The sequence below is a fragment of the Epinephelus moara genome, chromosome 16, assembly GCF_006386435.1.
Source record: "Epinephelus moara isolate mb chromosome 16, YSFRI_EMoa_1.0, whole genome shotgun sequence".
Classification (NCBI taxonomy): Eukaryota; Metazoa; Chordata; class Actinopteri; order Perciformes; family Serranidae; genus Epinephelus; species Epinephelus moara.
This window is the reverse complement of record NC_065521.1, coordinates 14,863,267-14,885,313: the sequence shown is the minus strand read 5'-3', so window position 1 is coordinate 14,885,313 and position 22,047 is coordinate 14,863,267. Positions and strand designations below refer to the sequence as shown.

At 38.7% G+C, this 22,047-nt stretch overlaps 1 protein-coding gene across 2 annotated transcripts; it reads right to left on the bottom strand.

The window, feature by feature from the left end:
- Positions 1–1,636: 1,636 nt before the first annotated feature.
- zgc:171775 (STKc_p38 domain-containing protein) lies at positions 1,637–16,556 on the bottom strand. 2 transcript variants are annotated; one of them, XM_050066251.1, is made up of 12 exons: positions 16,316–16,555; positions 14,704–14,833; positions 12,351–12,409; positions 11,963–12,074; positions 10,142–10,171; positions 7,767–7,814; positions 7,415–7,529; positions 7,221–7,292; positions 3,892–3,971; positions 3,597–3,675; positions 3,120–3,293; positions 1,637–2,969 (listed from the first exon to the last, which is right to left on the bottom strand). In XM_050066251.1, exons 1-12 carry the CDS (start codon positions 16,447–16,449, stop codon positions 2,908–2,910), a joined length of 1,095 nt encoding a protein of 364 aa, XP_049922208.1. In that variant the 5' UTR covers positions 16,450–16,555; the 3' UTR covers positions 1,637–2,907. The 2 variants fall into 2 exon arrangements, with proteins under 2 accessions (XP_049922208.1, XP_049922209.1); XM_050066252.1 differs by lacking the exon at positions 1,637–2,969 and having other exon boundaries at positions 3,155–3,293; positions 3,597–3,715; positions 16,316–16,556.
- Between the last annotated feature and the right edge of the window lie 5,491 nt (positions 16,557–22,047).

Sequence of the window (22,047 nt, the reverse complement as noted above, 5' to 3'; positions counted from 1 at the left end):
ACCTAAAAGGATAATCTACCATAATCTACTGTAACAGGAGCATCAGTGACCCGTTTACAGGTAAAAAAACAAAAAACAAAAACAGTTGTCTACCATAATGTTACTCTCTACATTTTGAAATAAACAAATTATAAGCATGACCAAGACACCTAAAAGTAAAAACAAGGCCCTTTTACAAGGAAGTGCGCACTGTACATACTGTAAGTGAATGGTTTTTCTGGTCAGAAAGGTAATGCCCTCATGCCCCACCAGAGGGCGCGTGAGGCTTAACCTCAGCATAAGTCAGTGGAAGTGTTGTCACTCTGGTATTGTAGGGTCCTACACGTTACCAAACAATCATCACTGTATATATTTATGACAAATACCAAAGAAAATTACCAGGCCACTTTGAGGCCATCTCTTATTTGGAGCAAACTTATATCTCACATACTAAAATACTGCACTCATATACACTCACTGGCCACTTTATTAGGTACACTTGTTCAACTGCTTAGTTACGCAAATAGCTAATCAGCCAATCACGTGGCAACAACTCAATAATTTAGGCATGTAGACATGGTCAAAACAACCTGCTGAAGTTCAAACTGAGCATCAGAATGGGGAAGAAAGGTGATTTAAGTGACTTTGAACGTGGCATGGTTGTTGGTGCCAGACAGGCTGGTCTGAGTATTTCAGAAACTGCTGATCTACTGGGATTTTCACACACAACCATCTCTAGGGTTTACAGAGGATGGTCCCAAAAAGAAAATATCCAGTGAGCGGCAGTTCTCTGGGTGAAAATGCCTTGTTGGTGCCAAAGGTCAGAGGAGAATGGCCGGACTGATTCAAGATGATAGAAAGGCAACAGTAACTCAAGTTACCACTCGTTACAACCAAGGTCTGCACAAGACCATCTCTGAACTAACAACACATCTGACCTTGAAGCAGATGGGCTACAGTAGCAGAAGACCACACCAGGTGCCACTCCTGTCAGCTAACAACAGGAAACTGAGGCTACNACCCATCTTCTGATGGCTACTTCCAGCAGGATAACGCACCATGTCACAAAGCTCAAATCATCTCAAACTGGCTTCTTGAACATGACAATGAGGTCACTGTACTCCAATGGCCTCCACAGTCACCAGATCTCTATCCAATAGAGCACCTTTGTGAATCTGCAGCAACTGTGTGATGCTATCATGTCAATATGGACCTCTGAGTCTCTGAGGAATGTTTCAGCACCTTGTTGAATCTATGCCACCAAGAATTAAGACAGTTCTGAAGGCAAAGGGGGTCCATCCTAGCAAGGTGTACCTAATAAAGTGGCTGGTGAGTGTACAAAACTCATGCGCAAATAACATCAAGTTGATGTTCTGAATAGTCTTTGGAACCTACAGTATTTTTATCCTGTACATCTACATTGTACCATTATTTAATATGCTAAAATACTCTGTTTTCCTACTTTCCTATCAAGAACCATCATCACCCATCTTCTTCCTCCTCCCTAAAGAATCTTTGCTATGATGTACTGCTGCCCTCTAGTGGTTGATCATTCTATGACACTTTGTGCCTGTTACATTTTATAGTATCCATCTTTCAGTTAATTCATTCTATTCAATTACTCATTCTAACATCATTAAAATAGCCAACAAGGTGCCATTTTCTACAATGTTTTATTTGAAAACAAGTGAGTATGTTCCAACTGTAAAAACAATGATCAACAATAAAATCCCACATCTTTCCAAATGACTCCAAAAGTGACATTGCACCATAAACCATTTACATACTCTTAGTATGTTACACAGAATCATACAAAATGAGAAGTGCACTCAGAGAGCGCAGACCTCCACCAAGGCCAAATGCCCTATTTTGCAATCTTTAGGAAACTGAAAAATGATTTGTGTATCTAAAATTCATATCCGATCCAAAATTTAATGGGTTCTTCTCTGGCTCATGCTACACCCTGCCACCGAGTTTAATGAGAATCAAGCCAGTAGTTGTTCCTTAATCCTGTTGACAAACACACAAACTAAACTGAAAAACACAACCTCCTTGACGAAGGTAATGAGACACAAACAATAACCGTCCTTGTAAAGTAAGATAAAATGTAACAAAGGCTTTTTTTATGTGTTATTTTTCTACTATGTTTTTTCATGTAAGTCACGTAACAAACACACACCCATTTTTGAGCGTATGTCATTTCATTACCATCTACTTTACAGTAGGCAATGAAATAAATATTTTGAAGAAGGTGCAAGACCAATTTATGAATTTATGGGCAGCTATTGGCAGAGATGGAATATAATATGGAATATAATATTCATAACTAAGTTTTCACTAGTTTATAATCACCTGAAACTATGAATCGTTGTGTTCTGGTACCTTAGAATGAGCCGTTTATATCTACATACGGAGCTGGTCTCTTTTACAGAGGTTGTGAGGTTTCACAGTAGCATGGAATGTGCAAACCAAATGCTGACTCTTGATAGCGCCAATTGCCTTTTGGGGTCAGTCACCATAGTTCTCCTACACACTTGGTACATGGGAGAAGTTTCACTTGATTGCAATCTGCAACCTCACCACTTGATGCCGCTGTCAGTACATTTTTGTACTTTTTAAAAAGAGAAGACATCATTTTAAAAATAATTGGTTTCATGTTTTGGATAAAATTTTAGGTGTAGGCCAACTGCTCCTTCTAGTCAACCTAGTGTCTAAATATTACAGAATAACAACCCGTACAGGCCACCACACCAAGTGCAGCTGCCCTTTAATAAATTGCATTTTAATTGTAAGACATATCAGATGCCTCAAAAAATATTCTGATGCTGTTTGGTATTTGTTTCTAAGAGCTTGGCAGTGTTGTTGACCTTTACAGTTTGTATATGTATTATAGCCCAACACTGGGAGGCACCAGAACATAACAGCGTTCTACATGGCTGTCTGTCTGGGGTTGTCAGGGTCGAAGGTCATGATCTCCATGTGGATGAGACCTAATTGGATACAAAAAAGGAAAGCAGCATTAAAAAGTGTTACAGTGTAGATTTATTTTAAGTGAGAAACCTCTCAGATTCAACCCTGACAGTTTCACACCAAGTATTGATCTTCACTTTACTGGGTATTGTCTGCATCGTAAAACTTACTCTTCCACTCTCCAACGGCGAGCTCCAGGCTCTCGAAGGAGTCGTCATAAGGTTCAGAGTCTGGCTCGCTCTCTGGATCATGATACTCAGCCAGGAAAGGGTGCGACAGTCCCTGCTTAGCTGTCAGCCTTGTCTCTGGGTCCAGCACTAACATCCCCTCCAATAGGTCTACAGCTGGACGCATCATCATAGAAAACAGATTTTTATTTTTCACCGTTACTTGGCCATGAAAGTCATGTTTCCTGCTTTTTGACTCAAAGCTCATTTTCCAGTTAAATCTCCTGATTCACTCAAGTGACGAGGAATAACGAGGTGGGTAAACCTTTCGTATACAAGACTTTTCGGGGCACAGAGGTAGAGAAAATGTTCCAAGGACATGCAAAGAGGTAAATTCAAAAGAAATTGTGATATATTTCAATGAAAAGAAACGCAATGAATTTGAGTTTCAAGTCAACAAGGAAAGACGGTTCAGCTCACCATTTTTATCCATGGACAGAAACACCTCCCTGAAGTTTTTCTTCTTTTGGGGAGGAAGACCCTGCACATAAGACTGTGCCTGGAAAACAGTTATGGGTGGCCACAGTCCAAAGCATAAGCTTACAATACAGACAAACACATGACAAAAATAGTATGGGAAAAAATTCAACGTCATTTTCCACTTATATTTGGAAATAAACTCTGTCTTTATACTGTAAGTTGGCTAAATACCAAATATGAAAGCTACAAAGTGCTGATGTTAGGGAGCAACACAAGGCATGTAGACAAAACTTACATCTTTACTTTGCATCTTCTGGACCAGCGAGGAGTCTGGTGTTCCTGTCAGACGGAGGATCTTCTTCAGCTGATCAATACCTGAACAGTCGGGTTCAGGAAGCCTCCACAAGCATTGACGGTGCAGGTTGCCATTCATTTTGCATACATGACATAGCTTTACTACAAAATATAGCAGCTGCTTTTTCTCCTTTCATTTTTGTAATTGGGTTTTTTGAATAATTTTTGTAACACTGGATGAAAGAAAAATCTAACTTTAGGGGTACATGAAGGATCAATAGGCTCATTTCAATGGCATTTCTAATTAAAGGGACACCCCAGTGATGTAGGAATGCACTTCAACAAAGATGGCCGAGATATCCTGATTTTTGCTCCCTGGTATGGACCAAGCTCCAAAAACATTAAATTCTACATTTCACATAAATCAACCAATAGCATTCTTTAATTTCACCCTCCTTTTTTGGTTAATCTAAAATAATTTTTAAGCCACACCTTCAATTTATAATGAAGGCACGTTACAAAGCCCGAGCCAGAAAACTCAGATGAAATGATTTTTGAGATTTTTCAAAATTCTCCTTGTAGTACCCAGTTATGTAATAATTTCCCACAACTTAAATAATGACTGAAAATGTTATAAAATTTGTAAACCTGATCAAGAAATGTAATAAAACCAGCTAATGTAATGACTAAACCAATAATATGTCCTGGTATTGTGATACCTATTTTTTAATTCATAATGACAATAAATTGGTACATTTTTCATTTGTACTTCAAGTTTAAATAAGGGGCCAGAGAGCAAAACAAAGCATCAAAACAGACCTTGTGTATCAAAAGAATAAATGCCGGGGAGGATCCTCCAGACCCCCGACAGAGGGCCATGCTAATCATTTATATATTAAATATTAATGTTTCTTTATTAAGTGTCCCCTGGACTCCTGTTATATTGTAAAACTGGCCCTTGGGCAAAGCAAGCTGACAATCCCTGCTCTAGGCTTTACGCAAAATTTTAAATTTATAACAGATGGCAAGCAGTACATTATCATCAGGCAAAGATGCATTAAACTAAAATCCCTATCAATGGGAAATGAACCGCTCATACCCATGCTGACTGGTCGTTGTGCAAGGAGTGGATCTTTGATCAGGCGCCATTAGAAGATGACAAAAGCTGCAGAACACAGCTAACTTGACGATGAGTGTCCCCTTTGCCTCGCTTATGACATTTCTGCATGGGTTAAGGGGAGTTTATGAACTGAAATATTGACCCATAAATACCAATAAATATCTTACATAAATAGATACATACAAACAGTACAACCAAACTGCCTTAAAAGTCCTGGGAGGGTAACAACAACAGGAAGTTGGTAGAGGGGAGTTTGGTGGTACTGTTCAAATATATTTATTGACTGTTATTATTAACAAGAGATCTAGTAACGGAGACAGCAATTTAGCTTTAATATGTGTCTTTGGTTGGGGTTAGATATGTGATTTTACCTACAGCTCTTTTGTAATATTATTACAATATCAGTCAGGACATTTTATTACATTATTGGTCAAGTAATTACATTACTGGGTTTTATTGCATTTTCGATCAAGTTGATTGCAAACTTTCTTATATTCTGAGGAAATTATTACATTTTTGGGTGCTGCACTCCCTCAAGAGCCAAAGAGTAAACTCACCTTTGTGTTTAAAATGTGTGTGATTTCAACAAGTTCTGTATTTTAACAGCAGGGTCTCATAGAAATATGTGAAATGGACGCAGAGTCTTAACAATACTGGTTACGTAGTGATGGGTATGAAACGTGTTAAAATTACATGCTGGCGACATGAATGCAAAGTCAATGAGGAGCTTGTGGTCAACACGCAAATTTTTAGTAGTAGTATTAAGAGCGAAAAATTCCTCACAGGGCAACAGAGGTGGTGGTGGATGTGTCAAACAAACATGGACTTTCAACCAGAAAATTGCGGTTTGTGTCCTGTGTGAAACCTGAAGTCTATGTAGTTACACTACTTTACCCTAGGGGTGGGCGATATGGCCCTAAAGTAATATTACGATATTTCAGGGTATTTTGCAATATTTTTGACAATATGACAAATTAGTAAGAAATATTTTCTTATTAATTTAAGAACGTAGAATTGCAACAAAATAAGTGATATAGTTTCACATGTCAACCTAACAGTTTATCTTCAAATATTCAGTAAAAACTAAAATAATCTCTCATGTCTTTAGTTTTGTAAACAATAACATCAACTCAGAGTGAGTTCAGATTACGTATACAATATTAATAGTACAACATAAAATCTACCACAAATTACAAATTTAATCAGCTCCCAATCACAAAAAAATGTACCCTGGGATCTTTATTGAAAAATCAACAAGCAATTTCCTTCTCGTTTAGCAAATCCTAAATTATTGACTTTTTTTTAAATTTTCACCTGTATTACGAAGCCAGTTCAACTTACCCAAGATATCTTTTCGTTATCTGGTTTGACTAAATGATCTTTCCATTTGTTAGAAGCTCTGTTTCAAAACCAGTGGAAATAGAGCTTTGAAACAATGAAGTGATCCCGGTAAAAAGAGAACCAGCTTCGTAGTACTGAAAACCCAGAGTTAACCCAGAAGTTATCTCGCTAACTTCAAACCCTGCTTTGTAGTAAAGGCCTCTGGACCTTTATGCTCTGCCATTTCTCCTCTAATCATCACACTATAACCTGTGACAGGCTGTTATGCTACCATAACTATTGCACATATATGTAGTTTTTTGTCGGGCTGCGAGTGTTATGTAGGTTTATATGTCCGAAGTTTTATGACAAAATCAATTGACGACACCAACTCCTGTGTACGCACAGTGAGAGAGGAGAGGGAGAGACACTGCTGCTGCCAGGGGAGCCGCTGAATTAGTTCCCTCTGAGCAGTAAGTCACTAGAGTCTGACGTACATATAGGTACTTTATTTAACAACGCAAAGTACAAACGTTCACACCCCATCTGATTTATTTTAACCGAAAACATAATCTTTTCCTAAACTTAACCAAGTACTTTTTTTTGTTCTCTAAACCTAACCAAACTGTGACCGTTTCACAAAGAAACTGACCGTTCATAGTAGAAATTGCATTGGTCTTTTTTGTGTGTTGCCAGCATGTACTTTTAACACATTTCATGCCCACCACCATTAAATGTGTTGTTAAGAGGTCTTGTCCATATCACATATTAATGTGAGACTGTGTTGATTTTAAACCCTAAACATGCCAGGGGAAGTATGAATTTCTGGCTCCTATAACTGAGCATACACAGCTTTATTATAACACCGTGAGCTGAACGTGTGAGGATACTGTCATGTCCTGGGAAAAGCACTTGGCCAGTAATCATCTCAGCCAGGATACAGGCAGCTGACCACACATCCACTGCAAGGGAGAGAATTTTAATAATAAAAATGTCATACTTTGTCGTAGCATACTTCAATTTTCTGTCATATTTTAAACAAACTGAAATGACTCTTTGTATTAAAGGAAGGTAATATTATTACCTGTTTGACTGTAGTGCATCCAGTTGAATATGACCTCTGGTGCTCTGTACCAGCGCGTCACAACATAACCAGTCATTTCACTCTCTGTCTGTCTTGCCAGGCCAAAATCCAGGATCTGAGAAGAGTTACCATTAGGTTCACTATTAGGAAGCTGACGTGATGTCCATTATAGCCTTAAGTGATTTTTCATTTTTCTGTTGCCTTTGCTGTTGCCTATTTCAATTCACTTTTGTTGACTCCTTCATGAATAAAAAAGTTAAATGTATAATATTTTCATTCATAAAACCAAAACCAATCATCATCTTGACCTGAACAATTTAATATACATCTACGCTATATTTTTTACACTTACCTTTAATTCACAGTTCTCATTTACAGCAAGGTTACCGGGCTTCAGATCCTAAAATCCAACCACAACAGCTTATTCAGTAATACAAAGCTTATTATGGCTTGAAGTTAATATACTCTGAAATGGGTAAAGCAATGGTTAATTTTAGAAAACACACTTAACCGCTTTCTTGCTGAGAGTTAGATGAAAAGACTGATACCGCTTTTTTGTATGGTACATATGAGGCCACAGTCAGCAGCCCGTTAGCTTAGCTTGGCATACAGAGTGGAAACAAGGGGAACCAGCTAGACAAGCTCTGTCAAAAGGCCACAAAATCATCATTGCAGCACCACTAACACTCACTAATTAAAGCTCCAGGAGTTGTGTCCTCACAGGTTAGTCACAGGGTTCACACACCCTCCACCTCTGAACAAAACACAGGTGATTCCTGAATGTATAGGCTACATTTATCAGCCAGCTAGGAACACATCATGTAGTTATATATGAGGCTTGGAGTTACAGGGAGACACGTTTCTCCTCTTTTGACACAGGCTTGCCACCTCCCACCAACTCTAACACGTTCCAGACCGGTTTGTAAACTGAACGCACAGAGACTGTTAATTCATATTAAACCTCCTTCAAACTCCCTGAAAGATAGCAAACAGGTCGAACCCCAAAATGTTCCTGATAAGTAACAAAGCATTGCTGGGACTAGTACCTGTAAAGTAATAACATTGTTTCAAAATGTAATCCCTTACAACTCTTATTATTGAAAAGCAGAGGTGTGGACACAAATCTGATGACTATAGACTAGACTTGACAAAGTCAAAAAAGAGACTTGCATCCCAACTTGGACTTTAACACCGGTGACTCCGCTTAGACTTGAAAGAAAAAAAGATTAAAAAGTATGTTATTTCAAAAGTGTACCACAAATCAACTAATTTCCCTTAATTTGCAGATGATCAGCTTTGTGGGAACCAATCCGACAGCATCCAGTCAATTTCAGGAGAGAACCATGAAGAACTGACATTAAAGTACTGTGTGCCAGTTGGAAAAACTCATGCTAAAAAAACAATTTTGTTTGTGTACAAAAAATAATGTAGCGGTCATAAAAAATGGAATTGCAGAATGCAAAATGTGCAGGTCAAAAATGACAGACATATCAACTTCCAAAAACTTGTTTTAACAAATAGTTACAAAATGTAAATGTATTAATAATTTTTGTATTTTTTTTATTCAAATTTTTCAAGAATTAGCATTACAAACCAAGTCTATATTATATCTAAGTCCAAGTGATTCCAATGGTTCCTGCCACTTCTGCAGGAAAAGATCAATACAATGTCCTTTGTTTCTTCCAAAGTCACAACCTCAGAGACCAAAGATTGCCACATAGAAACAGAAGGAGGGTTGTCCCTGACCTATTTCACCATGATGGCTGTCCTCACCAGCATTAAAAGCGATTAAACCACTTCCTAATGTTGTTAAAGAGAGTCAGGGATATGTCCAAGCAGACATGAAAGTGGATTTGCTGACTCCTGTTGACCTGTTGCTGTACTGATGTTTGTGCATACCGCCCTCTAGAATAACTGAATTTTTTTGCATTCCCACAGGCAATGTAACCCAGTGCCTACATGAGTTTTACATTTGGGACAATTTGGTGAACTTCCAGCTTCATACTTACTATAAATATGCCATGATATATAAATGTTATGTAGGATATTGTATTGTAACACTTTCTATTGCAGATCGAGATTCTGGAAGGCAACCCCAGGATCTCATGACACATCATGATCTATAACACATTTGAGCAAGGTGCACCAAGATGTCTTTAACAATGCAAGCTTGTCCAAGTTCAAATTAATATCTCAGCTCATATCTCATATCTCACCTTGTGATCCAGAAAAAAACTTCTCTAGCATTTGGAAGTCATTTGAAAATTCCAGCGAGTTGGCTTTCAAATACACATAATGTCATGTTTAGGACTCGAAATTCAAAGTGTAGGACTTGGGACTTGGAGCTCGAGTGCAAAGACCCGAGACTTACTTGTGACTTGCAAAACAATAACTTGGTCCCACCTCTGCTGAAAAGAGCAATCACATTGCTTAGAAAACTGGGGAAATATGCTTGTTTGTTTAATCTCTCCAAAACCAAAGTGTAAAGTTAACGTTATGTGTGAGATGGAGGGCAGTCCAGGAAGTTACTGTTTCCCCAAAATATATGCTAAGCCATGTATAGCCTTTGTATTTTATCTTAACTCTCATCAAGAAAGTGAGTAAGTGCAATGTCAAAATCTCGATCTATTCCCTCAAGTGTACAATTCAAGTAAACACACAGTGATTATTAGTGAGACAAAGACTATAGTAAGTGGTGTATTAAAAAAAATCAAATCAAACACCAACCCGATGAATGATCCCCGCAGAGTGAATATACTGTAAAGAAGAAAACAGATGTAAGAGCATAGTATAAAACAGCACAAATGGACAAACTGCACATACACAAAGTGTAGGAGCATACAGACTTGTATGCTTCTGGCTCTCTAAATGGCATGGTGTTGACTTGTGGATTTTAAAAATACACATTGCACATCACAAAGTCTCTACCCGCAGCCGGCTGTGAGGGCTATGTTTTGTGTATTTTCCAGCCACACAGATAAGAAGGGGAAAACATCTCGGGATCAAAGGAGCTTGAGGCCTAATTCAAAGACAAAGGGGAATTTCCAAGAAGTTAGTCTTGTTTTCCGGTTTTAAACGTGCTTTCGCTTTCGTTTCCATTGAGCAATCTTGGTTACACATTGTCTAGCAATAAGTGGAGACGCATAAATAAGTGTGAAGCAGTCTGTAAACTGAATATATTATACTTGATATGCCGTTAAGACATCTGACCTTGTGTAAAGGGAGAGCAGGGTAGGATGAAAGATGAGAGGTCACCACATTGCTCTGCCAACCTGCCTCCTTGTACTTCCTTTGATTATAAATTAATATAATGTAAAATTATGCATCCTGCACTTAATAAATACATACCTTCGTCAGTGCTCAGAATAAATCTGTTGTTGTTGATCAAGCCTCATACAAGCCCCAAAGCCAAGAGAGATTCCAAAACAGCTTAATAAATAAGTTCTGATGTGATTTTTTTAAACATACTTTAAGCCCTTATTGAAACAATGCAACAAGCTGTAAATATGACATTAGTATATTATCCTCTCGTTAGCAAAAAGTTGGCAAACAATTAATATTACACATCAAGCAGATTAATTTGGAGTCGTGTTTGAAGTCCAATATTCATTCTCTTTAAGCTTTGTTTTGGTCTCCACCAACTCCTGAGGGAAATATCTGACTCTTTAGCTGCTACAGGCTCCACTGTTTTCACCCAGCTCGTCTCATTCCCACGTCGTCAAATACTGCCGCTTCATCAGTGATTTCCACCTTTCACGGCGGTATGATACATGGCCGGACAGCGTCAGTATGTAACAAGTAATCACGTGATATAAAGAGCTGGAAAATCCCTATATGTTGGGTAGAAGTGGTGATGGATGGGTCCAACAAACCCTGGACTTCTCCCTGGAGCCTGGTGTTTGCTTCCCGAATGCCAAACTAAGATGTTGTTTTCTAAACCTCACCACGTGCTTTTGTTGCCTAAACCAAACCATGTGCTTTTGTTAATGTCCTGCCGTTGGTAGCGCATCCTGGATTGTCAACAGCAGATGGAGGAGGATACCTGGCACGTAATATGTAGACATTAAAGGCCACTGACAAAGCTGCAATATCAGACAACTTGGGATGTGAACGTACTGCTTCACCAGCTACTTTCTAACTGTGTTTGTCTGTTGTTTGGTGCTGGGCAGGTGGTATACAGAGGGTTCTTAGAGCTGCAGAGGGCATCATGCGCAGGCAGTCAGTCTTTTGGTGTAAGGTGTGAGGTATTAGCAAAACAGTACCATTGGAAAGCCAAGTAGTCACTGATTTGCAAATCACTTTTGAACCTCCCACCTCCTTGCCGGGACCGGCAACTACAAAGCATTACTACAGATCTCCCATCACATATCGGCAACTGATCAATCTGGGTATCCCTACTCTTGAAACTTTAACTATTTACAGTTTACACACTTCAACTGTCTCTTGTTCTTTGTCTTTGAATGACAACTCAGCCACCCTCAACTCTTACTCTGAAGCTGGCATTTCATATCTGTGTGTAACAATCATGCAAACAAATTATACAATTACCTTGAGTCCTCTTAGAAGCTGGTAGAACAGGTATGTGGTGATGCGATCACTTAATCGCCGCTTCTTCATGATGTGGCCCAGATCCTGGGCTACTAATGGCATTACCATATAACTAGAGAGAGATAGAGAGCAGAACAGAGAAGAAAAGCACAGAGAGACAAAATCAACCGTTACGTAAGAGACATCAAGTGGTAAAATTACTGTAAATGACAAGATCTCATTGCTCTGGTGAGGACACACAACTGCACAAACCAACCAAAACAAACATGAATCAGCTCGCTCTCACACATCCTCGCTTGAACTTTCCATATATGCACACACATGCATGCAAAGTCTCAACAAGCTGCGACAACAACCAGAAGAATGTGGATCCTGAATCCTAACTCACAAGGTTTGGAATTTTTCCAGTGTGGAGTCTGGTGTGAAGACGTCAAGGAGGCAGATCACCTTCAAGGAAAAACATGGTGAAGACATTAACATGTCTGTGAAGACACATGTCTATGAAACGCTTGCACACATTTGACAAAAGGTCACATGTAGTGCAGTTAGTTTACTGAAATTTCTTAAGTATCATAGTCGTTGCTGTCATGTTTCTGTACTGCCTTTCTCGGAGATTGCTTCTAAAAAATTCATACATCCAGTGCTGATATTATCGTCCGTAGATTTTCTGTTTAAACAACATATTGAATTGGTTGCCCTCCAAAGATTAGTTTTGGTTTAGTTTAGTCAGAGACCTCTGAGAAACCGAGATGGATGGGTCCATGTCATTGGTTCGACAGCCCATTGGTTCGACATCCCATTAGTCCGACTGTCCGCGGTGCTGAACGGCTCGCGGCGGGCGTATGGTGCGCCATGACCGGCTTGAGGCGGAGCAGGCTCACGGCTTATGTGTTTGCCACTTTCTTTTTCATTTTAACCCACACCATGATCTTTTCCTGACCCTAACCAAGTGGTTTTTGTGCCTAAACCTAACCAGACCTTAACCACAGGGCATCATGATGATTTCGGAATGGACTTCGGAACAGTGAGTTTAATATGGTCGGAACAATGGGATGTCGAACCAATGGCTGTCGAACCAATGGGCAGTTCCGGAGATGGACTGCTTTAGATTTATTTCCTGTCTGTGTCACATGGGTTTCACCACTGCCCCTTTAGGAGACAAGTAGCGGTCCTGAGTCCATTCATTAAAATGGGAGAAGTGAACGTTTGTGACTGTTCCCTTCGCCCCATTGTCACTTAAGTAAATAATGGACCCATTTTTCACAAGCCCCACCCCTTCTAGACATCCTGACACTGAAATGGCATTTTTTTCAGACTGACAAATCAGGAGAAAATTCTGTCTCTATTTTAGCAACAAACTCTTGAGATATCTGGCAACAACTGACATGATCTTACACTCAACTGATAACAGACATTAAGCTAGCAGATACAACGAGCGGCAAAATATGGAACAAAGATTAAATTTGTATTGTATATAGTGTTGTATTGGTTTGAATCTGATTTCATCCATCCACAAAACGGTTACTACACTTCCAAATGAGGTGGGGGTATGCAGGGGAGGTAGAGACGACCACGCCCATTTAGGAAACTGCAAGTGTCTATACCATGTTGTACTATTGGCGAAACTTGTCATGTGTTATCTTTTGTCATATAGTATTTTTAGTTTTGTTTAGGTCTGCTTTGCTTAGCTTAGCTTAGTTTTATAGTTTGGGTTAGCTTCACTTAGTTTATATTAGCTTGTCTTAGCTTAGCTTAGCTTAGCTTAGCTTAGCTTAGCTTAGCTTAGCGTAATGCACTTTAGTTTAGTTTAGTTTAGTTTAGTTTAGTTTAATTTAGTTGAGTTGAGTTTAGTTTGGTCATTTTCCAACCTATAAAACTCAATGCACAGAAAAGTAACAATAGTAAGTTATTACTTTTGAAGTAGTGACAAACCAAAGTACGTTTTGCTGCCTGAAAAGATGTAGGCTAAAGCCGAACATAGCTTAATGTAAGTACCATTTTTACAAATTGTTTTGTACTGCTCTCTTTAGATTTATATAATGAAAATGAAAGAAACGAGCAAAAGAAATATATGTATAATTTATGTACCCAAAGTCCCAAATTAAAAAAATCATATACACACACACTAGTGTTCATAACTCAGTTTTATAGGCTGTTTGTCAAATAGATTGTCAAATCCTTTGACAATCTATTTAAAAAATGTTATTAAGTGTAGTGTACAGTTTCCATTCTTACTTTATATATTAATTGTGCAGTTTTAAAGTCCACCAAATCTCTACATTTGAGAGTATGTGAGTTTATAATAAAAAATTCATGGTTGGTTTCTGATACTCAGCTCTGTGTACAATTCTTACTTCTGTAGGTTATGTAAGTGTTCTAAGTTCCTCAAAGGTTTTCAGCAAAAATACTGAATCATGAGGGTTCCAACAATACACAACACTCCCAGCTTGTCAGTGAGCACTGATGAGATTATGGGCTCTTGTTGAATGGTCAACAAAGCTTGCTTATCCTCAAAATCATCATTCTCTAGACTGAACTTCCTGGTGGAAGAAGGACTGAATTAATACACCAAGATAACAACTCATTGTTTAACAGGCAGTCTCAACAATAAGAGTACCTTTGTCAGGCTGTTCTACTGAAAAGTATCATATTAATTACACTTCTCATGTTATTGTGTCCACCCTCTTACTAAAAAGCTCATTCCCAATTCAATCCATGCCCACTTTTTGTCAAGTTCCTACATTCTCATGCTGTATGTGGCGGAGCAGCCGCAGTTCCCTGTAGGCCCGTTTGGCGTGGATGAGCGACTGGAAAGGACGATACAGCTTCTTGATGGCCACCTTCTCCTTGGTCTTCTGGTCAATGGCAGAACTAAGTGGGAATAAAACACAGGGAATAGGGCATTATGACACACAGTGGGAGGATCAGTGTGCACCTGAACTGACTCAAAATCCAGGGCTTCAAGTAATGATTACTTTCAAAGAATATCTTTTTGATTAACTGTAATGAACTGATGAACTGTTTCATCTATAAAACATTGGAAAATAGTGCAAAATACCCATCACAAGCTCCAGTAGCCCAAGGTGATGTTTGCAGATGGCTTATTTTGTCTCATATTATAACTATTATTTTGCTTTTTTCTTGCTAAATGACATAAATGATGAATCAATTACCAAAACGAGTGCAATCATTATTATTTGTCTGTTGGATGACTAATATTGACCCAATGGTGGCTCTTCCTGTAGGCAACATACAGTAGGTGGGAGCCATCCAGAAGAGGGACACCAACCCCCTTGCCTCAGGCAACAAAAGTGCCAGGTCCAGCACTGGATTGACCAGTTATTTCAGCTCAACTGTAATCCTGCAGAAAATAGTTTCCTTTCTTGCTTCCCATCAAGACTTTCGAGAACATCAAGAATGATTTTAATTTGATTTTTGAAGTCTTTTTGAAGTTTGTAAGCTAAAAAATTCCACCTTGGAGGTGCTCTAATACGTGTAATTGTACATGTTTCATAAAATGAATGTAGTCCTTATAAAGAAACCTATTCATGAGTAATATCTGGAATAAACCTTTCAATTTAGTAAACAATTTGAGGCTGATGTCCCCTCTGTTATACACTGGCCAAACATAATAGTATCAGTAATAAGATCATGCCTGTCCTTAGCTTATCGTCAGACAGAACTGTGTGTGAGATCAGTTAGATTCTATAGGGTGGGTGTTTCTGTGTTGGTGGAGGAGATTCTTGTCCTATCGAGGACCTGCATTGACTTGCTGACTTGCCTCAGGCAGACAATAGTGCTTCTGTTAGCAGATGTCAGAGTAATCTAGGCCTCTTGAGCTGCATGCAGTAAAGTCTGGAGAAGGAATGCAGACTTAAGGCTTACATAAATAGAGAAAATCGTTTGTGATGCCAAGCATTTAAATACTGATAGTGACCAACAAAGGCAAGCACCTTAAAAGAACAGTTACAAAACAGTATCAGTATCAAACAGAATGTTTACCAGTGTTACTGCTGTAAGAATCATTTAAGTATGTTGAAGGTAGCTGACTGTAATATTAAATGGCTTAATGTGTGAAATAACAACATTTATTATTCCTATAGGAGACAGCTGTACCCTACAATGGGATCCAATGTCTGTACAATAAGGCTAATTAAAAAAAAATGTTATGCCCAGTATTTTATAAGTACAAACCAGAACATGCAGGATTATCAGGCTATTAGGATTACTGGACTAAACACCCAAATACTTTCCACTTTTCTGTACAAAAAACGAAGAGACTGACACAAACTCTGCGGCACATTTCTCGCCAGTGTACACGAAGTCGCGCGCCCTCTCCCCGGGTAAACTCACCAAACTGTCCCGTAAGCTCCGGAGCCGATGGAGCGCAGCGCCGTGTACCTCTCCGGGACGTCCCAGGTGGTTTTCTGGACCTCCAGTCTGTGAAAGCCCGCTCTGAAGGGGGAATCCCTAACCGGAGACTCCATGGTGCTGTTTCCTCTAAATTTTCAGTTGGGATTTAAGTCATAAAAAGCCTGTGCAGCTTTGGAGTTTGAACCTGACAGGTGAGACCTTGCAGGAGAGGTAAGAGCAGCGCACGGAAACGCCCCCGTTCCTCCACAGCCTGCCCACACGTCACATGGGGGAGCTGTCAGTCCTACCACCGAACAAGCTGCTGTCAAAACATGTTGGCACATATCTGCCCTGAACTGTGATAAATAAGCTCCTACACCCTTCATATAGACTTTAAATGACAAGAATATACAGCCCACTCTGTGACACAAACTGTATGCGGGAATTCAGAAAGGTCATCCTGTGTTTTGGCTTTCATTGGCTGGATCATGTGTGGACAGCATGGTTTGAATTTGAGAGTAGACTACATGTTACATATATCTCATAGATGCAATGACTGCAGAATCAATCAATATTTAAATTATTGTCTTCTTTTCTTCTGACCTTATCAAAACCCAATATGTGGAAAGGTATTGAAGTGGTGGTAACATTTCCTTTTGCCACAAACTGGGAAAACCATACAAGAAAATGGCCGTACAGATTGTTTTTACACCAAATATATATATTCCTTTTTTGCAAAAGAGTCATCCACAGACAGAGAGGTGTGTATCATGTTATCCTACATGGTGGTAGTACTTATATAGGGTCAATTTACTCTCCTTTCCCTATCTTATAAACAAGAGCTTTGAGATCCAGATAGACTTAGGGGAGACCAGGTATGATTGTTACACTTCTTGTCTCAGCGCCTGTAACTCGCTGAATATTTGTGTTAGAGCTCTCAAATTTTTGACACACCCTTATTTGTCTCTAACGTCTCCAACAGAATTCGTTAATGGATGTCATATACAAGCAGTTCTACTGTTACAACCTGCCTCGCTACCGAGTTGAGTAGTAACAAAAAAAAACCCTCACACACACAAAAAACTAATAACCTACACAAGTAATGTCACACTGGACTAGTATTACACTTAAAATCTGGATCAGCTAATCTCTTCATTGACAAGCACTGGATCTATAAAGACCTTTACACCTAACAGCACACCCCTATAGGTTTATCTCGCCCACCCTCCTGGCATGCTGTTTTTTAGTTGTCATTAGGGTTAGTTCTAACAATTTTTAAAAAGGTGTAACAACTGTCCCCGCCCGTCAGCCATTGTTCAGCGAGCTGTAACAGCTTGCTGAAGGTAAAATGCGTCACGTTTTACCCAGAGAGTCGTACATAATTCTAACTTCAACAAAAAAAAAAAAGATACTTTCACACCTGACATCAGTGTTTGGGCAATAAAACCTGCATACCTCTTCACACATTATGAAATGTCATATGCAAGGCCAGGAAGGAAGTGGTTATATATTGAAAGTGGTGCTGTTACAACTATCGGTAACACTTTACTTGAAGGTATCTACATAAGGGTGGCATGACACTGCCATAACTATGACATGACAGGGTCATGGACCTGTCATAAACATTATGTACATGTCATAAACATTTATGACTGCTGTCATTAAGTGTCATTCGGTTTTTGTAATGAGTTTACATTACTTGGGTTGTCTTGATTATGACAACTTGACATTAATTAAAGTGACATTACCAGAAGTTGTCTTTGTCATGACAAGTTGACATTAAATTTGTTTGGGATGTCCTTATTATGACAACTTGACATTAACCAGGATGACATTACCAGAAGATGTCTTTGTATCAATCATTATGTCAACTTGTCATAAACACAAAAGAGGTGCATTTCTTGTTAATGTCAAGTTGTCATGACAAAGACATCTTCTGGTAATGTCATCCTGGTTAATGTCAAGTTGTCATAATCAGGACAACCCAAACAAATTTAATGTCAACTTGTCATTACAAAAACCGAATTACACTTAATGACAGCAGTCATAAACATTTATGACATGTACATAAGGTTCATGACAGATTCATGACCATGTCATGTCATAGTTATGACAGTGTCATGCCACTCTTATGTAGATACCTTCAAGTAAAGTGTTACCCAACTATCTCATTGTTACAACTGCACCCGGTCTCCCCTGTTCAGGTTTTGAGAAGAGTAATGCTGCATAAGAAATACTTTCAACAACAATAACCATTAAATATCATACAGAAATCCATTGTATTTACGTAACTACATTTTACAGCTAAGGTCTCTGAGACTGCAAACAGAAGTAATGCATTGTTTTCTGCAGAGGACTTCAGAAATGTGTCTTCATTTCAAAATTATGTTCATAAGAAATTCTCAGGAAATTGGGTGATATAACAAAGTTATGTGTTTTTTAAGCTGAGGACCCAAAGAGAAGATCAAGGTTAGTGCGAAAAGTAAGAGAAGGCAAGTAGATGAAGGAGTATATTGCAGCTATATTTACCTAAAAGAAACTCTTAGAACTGAAAGTTTGACTTTGACGAAACTGAGTATTTCAAATGTTTTCTAAATGTCTAACAATATTATAAGCCAGACTTGTGTTCAGACAACCAGCCTTTAATATTTAAACACAGTCATACTGTGTTTTCAATGGGTCAACATTTTTCGTTTACTTTGTCTACTTTACTTGTCTACAGACAAACAAAGGGAGGTGATCTAAGGTCAAGCACTTACCTGACGCTTCCAGATAGATAGATAGATAGATAGATAGATAGATAGACAGACAGACAGACAGACAGACAGACAGACAGATAGATAGATAGATAGATAGATAGACAGACAGACAGACAGATAGATAGATAGATAGGTAGATAGAAGGACAGACAGACAGAGACAGACAGACAGATAGATAGACAGATAGATAGATAGATAGATAGATAGATAGATAGATAGATAGATAGATAGACAGACAGACAGATAGATAGATAGATAGATAGAAGGACAGACAGACAGAGACAGACAGACAGATAGATAGACAGATAGATAGATAGATAGATAGATAGATAGATAGATAGATAGATAGATAGGACAGACAGACAGATAGATAGATAGATAGATAGATAGATAGATAGATAGATAGATAGATAGATAGATAGTACACTTCCATACACACTTTTTGGGTGACAAGCTCCACCATAAACCAACAGAGGGCAGTCACGCCTCATTCTGGTGGGCTGGACAAGGAGGAGAGTCCCGGCTCTGAAGTCATTGTTCATTTTCATCTCGAGGGATTTCAAAGCTGGAGTTAGTGATTCAAATTAAAAATATATATTTTTAGCTGTTTGCCACAGCAGTAGCAGATGACCATTAATGTCCACAGATCGTTATCAGAGCACACAGTTGTGCTGTATGACATTAAATTAATACAATCTTTAGTTTGGCTATAAAAATCAAAATATCTGAATTGACTTGCATGGTCAAACACACACTACCATCCATACTGTGGGAAAAACATACTTAGCAGAAATAGTGTAAATCTGCAGCATGCACAAACCTTTCTCACTAGGTGCTGTCTGTGCTGCAAAGCACTTTGGACTACACTGTGGACAGGATCACAGATCCGTGTTTATATTTCAATGAGTTTTAATTACATCCATGTTTCCACATTGAATCCAGAGTGCCAAGAGCAAACTGAAGCTTTTTACTGTCACAAGTGGCCACACTGCGCAAAGCTGCAGCCCAGAGTCAAGCCAACAGAGCCGGAGCAGCATGTCTGAGGAGCATTTTTCAAAATAAAAGTCGTAGTATGCCGAAGCTCAAACTTACCTAACACTTCCCTTTATTGTGTCAGTGTTGGGGAAAACCTTTTAATTTTGATTCTCAATGAAATGTAATTTAGATTAAATAAATGAATTAATAAATGAAGAAAGCCTTTATTTGAAAGATCTTTATTTATGGTACTTTACATGTGGATGCATAGTGACAGTTTTTGCTGTTGTTGTCAGGGTACTGTATGACAGCTACTGTCAGTGAGCAGAAGATCTGGAAGAAGTACCCAGATCTTTAACTTTAGTGAAAATGGCAGTGCCACAGTGTAGAACTTTTCAGGGGGAAAGTTAATTACATTATTAGATTACCTTCATTGCTGTGTAAACATCACTCAACGTTGCATTAATGTTATCAATATGGATCCATAAATTAAAGGGGACCTATACCCATCTTTAAAATTCATAAATGTTATTCCTATTATCCAAAAATATCAGTAAATATGAACAACTCTCTCACAAATCCCAGATCTACAGTTCTGAAACTCAAATTTTTGATGTCATGGGGTATAAAGTGTGGAACGACCCTGTAGACAATGAATTGGGAAAGACGTTGTAGAAGAGACTGAGGGCACCCAGGGGAATGTTCTGAGTCTATGGGTACATTTTCTGTGTCAGAACTGAGAACACTACAAAACAATAAAGCACATTTGGGTACAAAACAGAGAGTAAACATTCTGTGGGTCCACAAAATCAGACACCCATTTATTGTCTATATCAGGGTTAGGCAACCTTTAGTATTAAAAAAGCCATTTTTGTCTAAAAATGGAAAACAAATCAGTATGGAGCTGCAAGGCATATTTAAGCCTTATCTAAAGGTATCTAAATTAGCCTATCAACATTACTAATGGCTCCAATAAGCATTCATCTTTTACCACAAGGTGGCTCCTCTCCAGTGGGCTATTCACGATTATTTGCTACTTGAACTTTGCACCATCGGCGATGAAAGCAAACAAATATGTCTGCACACTATCAAATTCTCTGTTTCCCTATTTCTGAATTTCGAATCCATAATTAGCCTAGCTAGGGAGACTCAAGATGAGCCACCGCCATTGAGGTTTGGCAAAATTTAGAAGAAAAGGCGCCAGTTCGTAGATATATGATGCACATTTTAGTTGAAGAAACGTTGTAAAATAACAGTTATTTATTCCCTTTTTTTGACAAACTCATTGGGAGCCACTGCAGAGAGGATAAAGAGCCACATGAGACTCTGGAGCCCCAGGTTGCCTACCCCTGGGTTGCAGAGTTGAGTTGAGTTGCTCCTAGAGTCAAAATTTTCAGAAATTTCTAAGAATTGTGATGTTTTCTTAGAATTTCCCCTTAAAATTAAGACTAGGTCCGTGTAAAGATAAAAGTTATTCACAGAGTATCTTAGACCTTAAAAGAGCTCCTACGATGAAAAACTGTTAAGAGGTTTAAGAGTTTCTTAAGCAGAGGAGAAAATGGCAAAAACACAAAGAGGTCAGAGAAATATTCTCCCAATGCTGGATGACAGTGAGTAAATGAAATGCCACAGATTAGACTGTGCAGAGATAATATTTGTGGTTGACCTCATTAGGAATATGCACACATTTTTCCACCCACACAATAAAATGATCACAATACTAGGATAGAAAACTGGAAAAAGGCAACAGTGCAGCAGTGATGACTCGTGTCTGACTCAACCTTCCATCAGCAGAGTCATCACACCAACAATGACAACACTTTCAGTCAGCAGTTCATTTCATTTCCACTGGTTGTCCACCTGTTATAAGAATGCATCACACCTAGCAATGGGGTCGACCACACCTCCTCACTAAGATAAAAGTTTCTGTCCCTTCCTTGCTCAGAGTTGCTCTGAGAACTTTTCCGAAATCACTCCTAAGCTAGGACTCCTTACTAA